Source organism: Ostrinia furnacalis, unplaced genomic scaffold, assembly GCF_004193835.3.
Source record: "Ostrinia furnacalis isolate ACB-3 unplaced genomic scaffold, ASM419383v2 OfSCF2847, whole genome shotgun sequence".
Classification (NCBI taxonomy): Eukaryota; Metazoa; Arthropoda; class Insecta; order Lepidoptera; family Crambidae; genus Ostrinia; species Ostrinia furnacalis.
Window position 1 is genome coordinate 204,228 of NW_021133086.1, and position 12,073 is coordinate 216,300.

General features: G+C 33.5%; 1 protein-coding gene across 11 annotated transcripts in view; it reads left to right on the plus strand.

The window, feature by feature from the left end:
* Nucleotides 1-2,712: 2,712 nt before the first annotated feature.
* The window catches only part of Mmp1 (matrix metalloproteinase 1), a 34,335-nt gene continuing 24,974 nt past the window's right edge, over nt 2,713-12,073 (plus strand). For 5 of the 11 annotated variants that reach the window (XR_003656232.1, XR_003656231.1, XM_028309968.1 and 2 more), the window contains exons 1-2: nt 2,713-3,011; nt 8,952-9,242. Coding sequence is in view for 8 of the 11 variants with exons in the window: in XM_028309968.1 (XP_028165769.1) it covers nt 9,090-9,242 (153 nt within the window). In the remaining 3 variants the exon portion in view is untranslated. Of the gene's footprint in view, nt 3,012-4,234; nt 4,476-8,951; nt 9,243-12,073 lie in introns of those variants that run through there. The other 6 variants (XR_003656233.1, XM_028309965.1, XM_028309969.1 and 3 more) reach the window with 3 other exon arrangements.

Below are 12,073 nucleotides of genomic sequence, written 5' to 3' on the forward strand. Positions count from 1 at the left end.
TGGGTAAAAAGTAGGTATATGTATGTGCTTTTACCAAATTAAATCAATAAATTTATGCCTATAGTTTTTCTTGAGGGAGATTTTCAGGCGCTTTTAGTCCATACACCGTTACTTTTCCTGTAAGTTCAGATGTTGATCACTTTGATTTGGACTTTATTTTTCAACTTTGACTTAAAAGTTTGCATTCGAACTCGGTAGAAAAGCTATTCAAAATCAAAATATTTTTCAGTTAACCCTTACAATATACTACTTATATGTGAAAAATTATTTATCAAAGAAAAATTTAAATAATGCTTAGTTCGACTTCTGAATATTCTAAGAAGCAGTCGAGGATATTATGCGTTGCACCACCATTAGATGACAATAAACCACTCCGATTATGGATTTCTAGTAAAATAGACGTGTAGTCTATAATAATTAGGAAAACTTTGTCTTATCGACAAATTATCAATGACACCTTAACATGTTATATGATTAATATTCAATCTTCCTGGTAGCATTATTGCAGTAACTATTTATAATAAACCATTGTTTTTATACGTAAAGTTATTCATTTTCCTGTGCGATAGGTGAGAAAGCCTACCTACTTATTTTAATTTTAAAGGGATGGAGTAATTTAAAGACTTAATTAACACACAATAAAGAAAAAAGTTATGACGACGAGGCTTTTCTAGTTGAACTTAGTACATCGATTGTTTTACTCTTTAGACTTTGATACAACCTCGCAAAAAGTGGTCCTGAAAAATCAAGGATCGTGGGAAAAATTCCGATATTTTTCTATTAGGTCATGCTTACAGGATAAAATTTCACCCGGGAATTCTGTTGCGAATAGTGATCTTTGTTTTTGTAATAATTTCAGCGATGACATAGCAAATAATTGAATGACGTTGATGACATTGGAAGCTAAGAGAGATTTGTATTAGATGATTTGTAGGACAATTTCCAACTTTGTATGATAGAAAAAGATAATTATGCATAAGGTCTATATCGACGCCTTAGAGTGAAAACCTCTTAAGTGTAAAAGAAGTATTTTTTCAGGCTTTTTATCCAGAATTGTTATATTCTGTACGATTGATCAAAATGCTGATGCATACTTAAATACGAGAAAAAAAAGCATTCCCAAGGTTTATATTCTAAGGCGATGATAATTGTTAAAATTAAAAAACGTAAAAGGTTAACTGGCAGAGAATGCTCAATGGTATTAAGTTCGCCTTATGTACCAGTTGGTATACCCATAATTAAAAATAAAAACACCCTGGGTTTTTTTTTAATGTTGTAATTACCCATAATATGTTATTGAAATATTATGAATTCATGATTCAATTTGAAAATTTTGGCAATTTCATTGGTAATCAATCATACTATTAAGTAATCATGACAGGGGTTTTTCAGGAAAAATTGTCAAGAGATTACTCTGCTCGTTTGTCGCATGCGCACGGTAATTAAGTCTGCGACATTTTTCACTCGGCATTGTTTGCAATTGCAGTATAATTGCTAATTGATTGCTTCATTTCGAACAAAATTTTGCAGAATCTTTGGTTCTGTTGATTTTAGTAGACTAAAGACCCAGGTATATGTTAACTATTATATCTCAACTAGCTGGTTAGGGAATGGATAAAATGTTTATAAATTTGAAACACCATAATCAAACATGAAACATTCCTAAATGTGGCTAATTTGTATCTAATATGACAAATTTCTCATATCTAATTAACGATTGGGTAAACTTTAATATTACATATGAATATTCCCTAATATGGTCGGTATAAGGTAGTAATTGCATATTCTCTACCTATGTGTCAGGCAGTATAATCATGTAACGCCGAATTATAATTAGCCTAACTATGTAATATGTCCATAAACGATGCAAGACATGACTTAATTAGATATGTTGACGTAGATACTATAATAGGATTCTAAATATCCTTATATGTAGAGGTAGATATGCATGTATATCAACATGCTACGCGTTGGGAAATACATATAGGTAATTACCTATTTGGGTACTTAAATCAATCGGGACTACACTTTTTCATAATAGTGGTCAGTATTATGACCGTTCATCAAGTGTTACCGATAATACCTAATTGAATAAAGAAATAGTTTTGTGTTCCATGGAAATGGTAGGAAAAGCGGACCTTTTTACTGTTTGCAAAAGTGTTGCATTTGTTCTAAGTGAAAAAGTACTTTATGCTAAAGACTTAACCGTTAGGCAAATCGTGCATAAATGATACGTGCACTTGCACGCAAAGCTACCCGCGGGGGTGTGCTTGTCTATACCACACTAATAAATGGGAAAACTGTTATAATGTCGTAAAAGCTTTTACAACTTTGTAATAACTAGAGAGTGATATAAAGCTTATATATATTATTTTGCATGTTTTGAACTGAATTTCAGTTTTTTCAATTAACATTGTTTTGTAGACTCCTAAATTAATTTTACTTGCAAAACTAACACAACCCTGATTCTTTGAAACAAATTTTTAAAAACTTATTACTCATCCGATGTGGAATATTATAATTGGATCCGCAGGTAACCATAGTACTTATGCTTATATAAATCAAAAGTTCTGACGAAAAGAGTTGTGAATTCAAAGTAGCACAGTAATCCTGCGGCGCGACTTCAGCCAAAAGCTCTGTTAAGTGCTTGGGGTGTCGTCGGAGGCTCGGCGTCCGCGGGGGGTGCCGGCGGCCGGTATTATAACGGAGGCGCGAGGCGCGGGCCCACACTCGCTCTGACACCCGGCCTGCGGTAGGTCGTGCCTCCGCGGCACAACGATCGCAGACAAACGCGTACTCGCACGTTTTCTTTGAAAATTCGCGCAATTGCAAAGAAAAAAGTGAACGGGACCAAGTGATCTACGTGTGCTGTGATTCATGTTACCACATCGGACACTCTATTTTTTTATCAATACACCGGTAATGCTAGTAGAGATACGTGATCGCACTAGTGGAACTTACGTTTCAAGTAGTAAGGATTGCGTGAACCGAAAACGGGACCAGTAGTTCAGGCAAGTTGATAAGATTCTTTATCATGAGATAATTTAATTAAAAACCTAGTTCATAGAATCTACTTTATGTTAAGTGTCATTGATAACTTTAGTTCGTAAGCTATCGAATTACCCGGTAAACACTAACATAAACTTTAAGCTAAATACTAACTATAGGATGGTAGAGTCTATGAATTAAAGTTACTTGATACAATAAATTACACGCTATAATTTATAATAAATATTTGTCATTAAAAATCATCACTTATTCATCTTTCAATTCAGAAAACAAACTAATTTCGTAAACTAACATGGACTCTACCACCATCACAACATTGAATAAAAACATAACGTCACGAGGTAATTAACCCAATGGATTTTCATGGAAGTATGCGTGGATGACCTACATTTCATATTAATATTTTTAACAAACATCTTTGACCTCTAGAACTAACTTCATAAAACTAAGAATAATTTAAAAAAAGTTACATTATGAGACAAAATTCCGATTGGTTAAATCAAACTCGTCACTATAACCATAATGGATGAATACTTAACTTTTTGTTGATGTCAATTTCGTGTGTTTGATTAAGTAGGTAGGTGCACAAAACATTTTCCTGTGTATTGTTATCATGCTTTGGGGAAACTCAGATTACAATAAAAAACACATCACAACATAGTGATTTTATAGTTAACTTATTAACTTACAGCTACTTCATGTCAGTATTTTAGATTTAATACGATGAAGGGCACATACGAGTACATACTAAAATCAAAACAAACATCATTTTGGTAGTGTTAACAACACATCCTATTTATTTGAACTACAGAACGTGTTATAGTAGATTCCAAATACATTATGAATATGTATGTATATAGAAATTCGTGATATGACGTCAATTTTCTTGACTAATAAACGTAGGTATCATCAAGATGAATACAAGTTATTCCATCAGAATGCGAAATTGATTTTTTCATACGATCAATGAAATATTGTATACGATCTATACTTATCTTAAAGTTTGAGAGCTTTAGAAATGGAAATATAAAGTTCATACTTAACCAACACCTGAGTTTTAACCGTAAGTATGCAATTAAACAATGCCCTGTAAAACTTTTCGTACAAAAGGTTTACAAAGCCAGCTGAAGTAACGACGTGTTATCAGATAGCTCTATGGATAAGGACGTCATATTATCTTGCTGATAACAGCCAGCAACTGATCTTACACATATTTAAAATGAGTTCATTCAGAAGTTTCATAGTGTGCTATCGTTTACTTTACGGTTCTAACTATTTAGCGAAAATAATAGTTTCATGAAAGTTATTGACAAATTTTTGGTAACACAACTGAATAGAGTCTGTTTTTGTGTAGTGTTTGTGTAAACATTTGTAACGTAAAGTTAAGGCGTTTTGGGGTAACACGTAATGTTGTCACAAATAAATTATCGTGATTGCCTTGCTCTTAGGATTGCTTCAATTAGCTGGTGAGTACACAGAAATGCGTATCATTCAAGTTATACTTTATCTTGACAAAAAATACTACACTCTCTCTCTCAGAAATAATTTAACTGAGCTTCAAACACAATTACTATAATGCAATCTAAGGTTCATACTTCTTAGTATTAGCTCATCATATATGTACATTCCACTGTTCAGCATCTTTGGAAGGACCTACAAAAACCCTTTATCTTTACAAGACGTACGTTCGTTGGCATAAAGGCTAACGCGGACTATGTGTCACACGCTTTCAAATAAATTGTGTCAATAAAGTAGAGCTCAAAGTAAATAAACAAATTAATGCTGTTTACTCTAACCACAAAGTACGCGATGATGTGACTCATTTATTCTACAAAAGGTGGCAAACTTGACCAATTTGACCATTGAAATATTATGAAGATGGATCAATAGCTTCAGATACACTACATTTTGATTCTTCATAGTTTGAACACTTTAATTCATAATTTGAAGGAAATACTTAAAAATATAGACTTAACATCATAAGAATATCAGCTAGGCTTTCAATTGAAAGGTAGTAATGTATTATAAACCTATGCCCGTACGTCAATCATCACCGTCAATGTAAAGGTTACGGCATTACTCATTCAAGAGACAAATACGGAAAAGTGGTTCATTTAATAGTAGCTCTAATGGTATTAAATATTAATTATTAAATGTTATCTTAATTGGCGATGATTGTGAATGTTATTTAAATTGCCAATTATTAATTATTTATTTACACTAATAAAACCTATGTGCTATGTAACTTGATAACTTACGAAAATCTAGACATACGGTTTTGAATTCGTATACGTGTATAGTCCTGAAAGTGTACGTATAGTCTTGTCTTTAAATTGTATTCATCTCAGTCAAAAACGGATGGATGACATAAACAGGAGGTCACAAGTGGCCACTTATTTATTTAAGCTTTACGAGAACTGGGTAATAACTTCAGCAGTAAAGAAATAGTAATAACCAATAACGAATAGGATATCACATTCGCAATAAACAAATACATATATTCATCACGGAACAGTTTCACAGGGTTAGAAACTTTTTTATCATATATATCGAATAAAGAACTTATTTTTGCAAATTATCAAAGAATAGAACTTCGAAGCTGTGTTATTTATGTTTGAACTTATGGTAAATACCTATGTATTTACTGATCTTTTACCCTGAGTATAAAATGTAGAGACGTATAAAATCAAAAGACGAATAATTATACTAGACAAGATGATGCTGAAATCGAGTTATTAGTATTGTCGCCGAAGATCCGGAAGCAGGAAGGGCCTCCAGGGTCGTGTCGATGCGTCGCGTCATCCCAGAGGGAGCCACTTGCGATGCTGAGCATACGACGCGTGCGCATTCAAATGCACACGACGGGTGATCAGTAATCGTAACGTTATGGGTGTTATGCGTGAGACGTGTGTACACTGTACATGGTGTTATACATTGTCATGATAATTAAAATAGATCGGTAGAAAACATGCTAGATGATATTAAAATAGTCTTTAATTAAATCTGTTTTTCTTAGAGTTCAAAAAAGTTAAATAGAGTCGAGTTTTACGTTCTAGGGAAAAATATTTGTTGGCCTTACAAAACTAGCAGTATCATGTAGTAACAAACTTAAAAGAACTGATTTTTCTGGAACTTTTGGAGTATTTATTGTATTTTTCTATTATATTGGAGGCTTACATGTAATGTGTGACTGATAGAGACATTCTTTGAAATTGTAATATAGTATTTTTATTTTCTAGCTATCTTCTGTTAACTAACTTTTGCATGAAACATGGAAGCTTTGTGTCCAAAATGTAGAACAAGAATGCGTCCGATGCACCAATGGTTTTTAGGTGACCTCGATCCTTTTGATGACTCAAACCCTAAAAACCTGTCTGAGATTCCTAACATCAGTTTATCGTGGTTTTATACAGCATCGTTTATTGAGAAGCTCGTAATTAATATCTTCAGGGAAATTGAAAAAATAACATAGGTACTTAGGCGTTTTAATGCATTTTACTACTGGGCAAAGATTGCCTGAAAGATCTTGTTTTTCAATAATTAAGAGTATATTATAACTTTTTATAATTTCAATAGTAACGGAACATCCTTCATGTCAAAATATGTTGTACCTGTATCTCCTCAAAATACTTATGAAACATTACTGTTCAAATCCACTATTACAACCGGTCACCTCACAATTTTTGCTATTTATAAACATAACGTTAGTGACATCATAACCATATTTGTGCGGAGATTTAATCTCACAAGCTATGGCGCGGAAGACGTCGCTGATAATCTGGAGGTTAAGCCATAAAGTTGCTATCACACCCATGGCTGGCTTCGAGGAAAATTTGCGTGCGATAAACTTTGAAAAACATTGTTTCTTGTTTATGCACAGAGGTCCATCTCAATAATAATCTTTTTTTCTTGGGATTGTTTAACTGAGTTCAATGCCCTTATAAGAATAGAATTCGTAATTAAATTGAATAACATTTCATAGTTAGATAGTAGCATATTGAAATTGTGACTCTCTCAGGCAGATTTTAAAGCAAAGCTACTTAAATATTGCACTCATTAAACGAATTGGGCATCATAAAATATAAGTCACAATAAACAAATGAAATAGCAGTAATATTTTGACAACAAAAACTCACGTTTACGGTTATTAACATTTTCTTTGCATAAAATTGGTATTATAAAGAGATAACAGTCTTTCGCATTCATGTCAGGTTTACTTAAATAATAATGTTTTACTCGTACTTACAAGCCGTCAAATAGTTTGAGATAATCGGTCATGCAAATAAGTTAAGTTGAAACAAAGAAATCAAACAAAACCGCTATTCACTTCGTGGTTAATTAGGTAGGTTACAACTATAGTGATGTTATACTCGAAAATTAGCTATGACCAAACCTTGTAAGTTGTATTAAAGAGATCTGTAATAATTGATTTGAAGATTCGATTAAAAATTAATCAATTTCGCGTCACCGAATAATCAGTGCTAAAATTTGCATTGCAATCGGTGGTTGGTTTGGGTAAAGAGTGCTATGGAAAAAATGTTTTGGTAAATGGAGTTAGGTAACAAAGTCCAATGTCGGTGAAACTGGTCACCTCCAGCGACACGCTTCAGCGAGCGCAACATTGCTGGCGACACCTCTGGTGGTCGCTTTCAGTTTCGGTGCACTAATGAGACAGAGTGATCATAACCTTGTTTGACTGTCATACTGAATTGTTGACCTAGCCAATTATGATTGCGAAATTCCCATGACATGAAAATTGATAAGCAAGCTAACATGTTAGAATTTTATTTTACTTCCTAGATAAAATTTACATTATAGTCTTCATTCAGTGATATTTTATCTCTATTTAAGAACAATACCTTTAAACAACATAAAATTAATGATTGCTTCTTAAAAGTTTCACCAAAAGTTGACATTTGTAGCTTATTGCATTTTGGGCTTTTAAAAAGTCATAGAGCTCTTTAAACTGATTTAAACAAACTTTTATCCAAAAATATTGTAAAATGCTGCACTGAAAAAATGTTTCAGTATCTAAGACTATTGTTCGTGAGCACTTGCTGCGGAACGGTTTATCTTTTTGATGATAATAGCGTTTGTTGACAAGCCCACCGTGTCTCACATTGTGTATGTAGGTCGCCGTGATTAGCCGCGATCATCATATTGACGGAACTTATCACTGCCGTCAGAATGCCACAATAAATATTTGTTTGCTTGACAGTTAGATTGCGCATTGTACAGTCGCGGAATGAAAAGGTTCGTCACCTTAGTGTCGGTTTTCGCTTGCACTAGGTACTGTAAGAGTCAAACCTGCCAACATAACAGTGCAAGAAACAGTACTGCTAACATTTAAATAAATATGACGTTTGCTAACGAATAAGGTTTTGCTTGTTTATTTTTCTATCCCATCAGTGCAATGCAGTGATGACATTGACCAATTGACAATAGTTTTTTTTATTTAATATAAATAATAATGGCAGGTTGAACCAACAAGAAGGTTTCAATCAATCATGACAATCTTCTTGACAAGATAAATCGTCAAACAACTTTGATCTGAATAATTTTGAACTTTACTTACGAACAGTTAAAGATTATTTTCTCTAACTCGAGATTATTCTGTAACATAGTTTCAAAAGGTAATATGTGCTCGCGATTCGTTGAAGGAATCAATTTGAAAACTGACGAACCTTTTCATTCCGTGACTGTACTTACTAAAAAGTTTAATTCATCTCTACCTGAATTTATTCATAGAAATTCCATTATGACCGGTTTATTATCGACTTTAAATTCATCTCGTACTTTTGATCTTGAATAAATTCCGGCATCAAACATGAGTCATCAGACATGACTAATCGAAGGATCATGACCTCTATATCTTAATACTTGCCACCTCTTGTTTATAGGTTCATGTGACGCGTGTATTAACGTCTCTTTCTTTGTTTCAGATAGAGTCACGACATATCAACGATAGCAATAAATGTAGAGTTTGAAAATCTGTAGCCATATTTGGTTAAGAGATATTTTTAATGACATATCCGTCCGTTTCGAGAAGATATTTTTGATAAAGATAGTTTAAGATATAAATGATTTTTAATAGAGAAGCCAGTATATCATTGAATATGGCTTTTGTAAGTGTGAGGATGAGTTTGAGGTTGCTGTGGACGGTGGTGGTGGCGCTGGTGTGCTTGACGAGGAGCAGCGCGGCGCCGGCCTTCGGGGGAACTGATAAAGCCATGGTGAGTACTTTATCTTTCCAATAGCGATATCTGTGGAATGTACGTTGCGTCACCTGTGTTAAGTAGTTGGACATTCGCAAATGTTTTCATAGCAAATTAATGTCAGCTGATACGAACTTACGAGTCGCATGGATTTCCAACCTCGCCAAAAAATAAAATGAAAATTGCTTTCTATGCGTTGAAACTCAATCAGCGCTAATAATATTATATAACCGGAAGTGACATAAAATGACGTGAATACAATATAGTTACTACAAATTTTCCGAAGACTGGAAGTACAATCTAATCACAAGCCGATTACTTGGCCGGTTAATCACCTATCGTAGGTATCATTCATCAGCCATTATCTCAGAAACGGAATCGGAAATGACTTGTGCTGTGGTGGGGCAATCTGCCTGACTCAACGATTCTCAGAAATCACCGGGCGCCTCCAAAACTAATTGAAAACACTCTTGTAGTAGGTAGTAACAGTATCCATTCATAAGATGCGAGACACCCGGCGGAATGATGTAGACCACCTTTTGCAACGACTCAAGAACGCTGATAATTCTCCTCTCACCGCTCACCTTATACACTTCATGAATCATTCTCACTATAGAACATGTGTGGCGGGCTTGGTCATTAGACTTTGTCAATGGGCCTTGCGTCATAGGTGTAGTATTTGTAAAATACGATAAAATGAAGCTGTTTACTTATGAATCAATGGCTACAAACCAATCGAACAGGATCCTTGGATTGTATCATAGATTGAATGTATTTGTTGGGATAAAAATATAATATAGTCATGTTGCTTTGATCCACCAGATAAACTTTATGACCAGGTTGTATACGGAAAGTTAACAGTCCTGTGATAATCTTAAAAATTTAAATGGTCTTGGTGGAAAGTTAATAACCAGTTGTGTCGGCACAGACAAAAAGGACGTCGACATGTGATAGGTTTAAGGTGAAATCATTGGAAACCGCTTGCGTGCATACGATTAATAAATGAATTTACGGGCGTGGTGGACTGACGTATGTCTATGGGTAGTGGATAAAACGATCCATCTATCCGAAGGTATAGCCATTAATTTCCAATGAAAACTAATCGCGGTTATTTATGAGATCAATTTGTTAAAAAAAATTAGGTTTAATATAAGTATCTCTACATTAAAATTTGTTTACGTTAAACATTTTAAAAACTACTAAATTCAATAAGATCCTGAACTGGAGGAAAATGTCTAAAGGCATTAAGTCCGCCTTATGTACACTTTTCTATGAGCATATAAGTTTGAATAAATAAATAAATAAGATCACTCAACTTGAGTTTAAACTATATTCATTTGTTTTGTAGCGTAAATGTATGTTTATGTAAATAAAGTTTATTTCATATGTTATTTATTACATAAACATATTTCCGTAGTCCTGTGTGAGTCAGCAGTTGACAGTTATGGGCTTCTAGAGGAAACGACAATAAAATCTCATAGTTTCTTGGAAACCGTCGTTGCGGTGAGTCAGAACCAGTCGCTCGCCGCAAGTTCTAGGTCATACGGCACCGGCTACATACGAATACATTGCGATCAGCATGTAGCTATTTACATAGGCGTATCATTATTTCTATACATTCTGCTTTTCCTGTACTTAACAAACTATTAAAGTATGTTAGTAACACAAGTTGGAATAAGAAGCTTGTTTTTCAATTTTCTGAATCAGTCAAAAAGTATAGAAGAAATGAAATCTGTGTAGCAGTAAATATTACTGAGGTTGTGCTTCCGAATCAATTTTACATGCTAGTTAAAGATAAATTGTACCGTATAAATAATACTCGGGTCAATTTGAAAGCTGCTATTTGCTAACTGTTGATATTGTAACGAAAATGAAATTGATTAACTTTTTTATGAGACTTAAGCGAACTGTGGGCGATGTCAAGGCAATAACTTGTTCTACTAACCTGCTTGCGTAGCGAATCTTTAATAAATCGATTTAAAAATGTATACGAGCATATTCATAATGAATCGACGTGAATTCTTCAATTAAAATCAATTAATTATGCAAATCCTTCTATGGCGTTATTGAACGAGTGAATGCTTCTATGATGTTTTTATCTTTGACACAATATAAGGGAGAGTCCGGTAATTTGGACCAGTTTTTTTCAATCCTATTTTAAACATAGTTTTCTTTTGTTTTTGCTAATGTTCATGGTATATAATAAAAGAGAAATTATTCAACTTACCATTTCATAGGTATGAATCAACATGATTGTTGTATATTTAGCACAAATCAGCAAAATAAGACTTCAGAGCTTCGGTCCAATTTAGCCAACCGGTTCGATAATTTGTACCACAGGGTTACTAAATTGGATTTCAATAAATTTCAAGCCTATAAAAAAACTATGGCAAAATATTATACGATACATTCTTAACAAATTAGGTAACGAAAAGGAACAGTAATTAATAACATAGACAATCGATATTGTTTTACACGTTATCACGATTTTGAGTAAAAATTTTGTAATTCCAATTATCGTAACGCACACTTGTACCTAATCTACTTTGCCAGTCTTTTGCTTTCATTTATTGTTAGTCAAACATAACTACGCTATTATAACTTCAAAATATGATTTACTAAAAAAAATTTCAAAATCCTTTGGTAAATTTCCATACAACTTGATGTGGTACAATTTAGCCGACTAGGTGATAGTGCTTTTGAAAAATCGGTAAAAAATATAGTTTAAAAATACCGAAAAATGTTTCAAATAATGGTAATCCGCACTAATTTACGCTTCTAAATAATATATTAGAAACACCCTGTGATTAAATTTAACAAAATTACAAACTAAACATGCATTGTCAAAA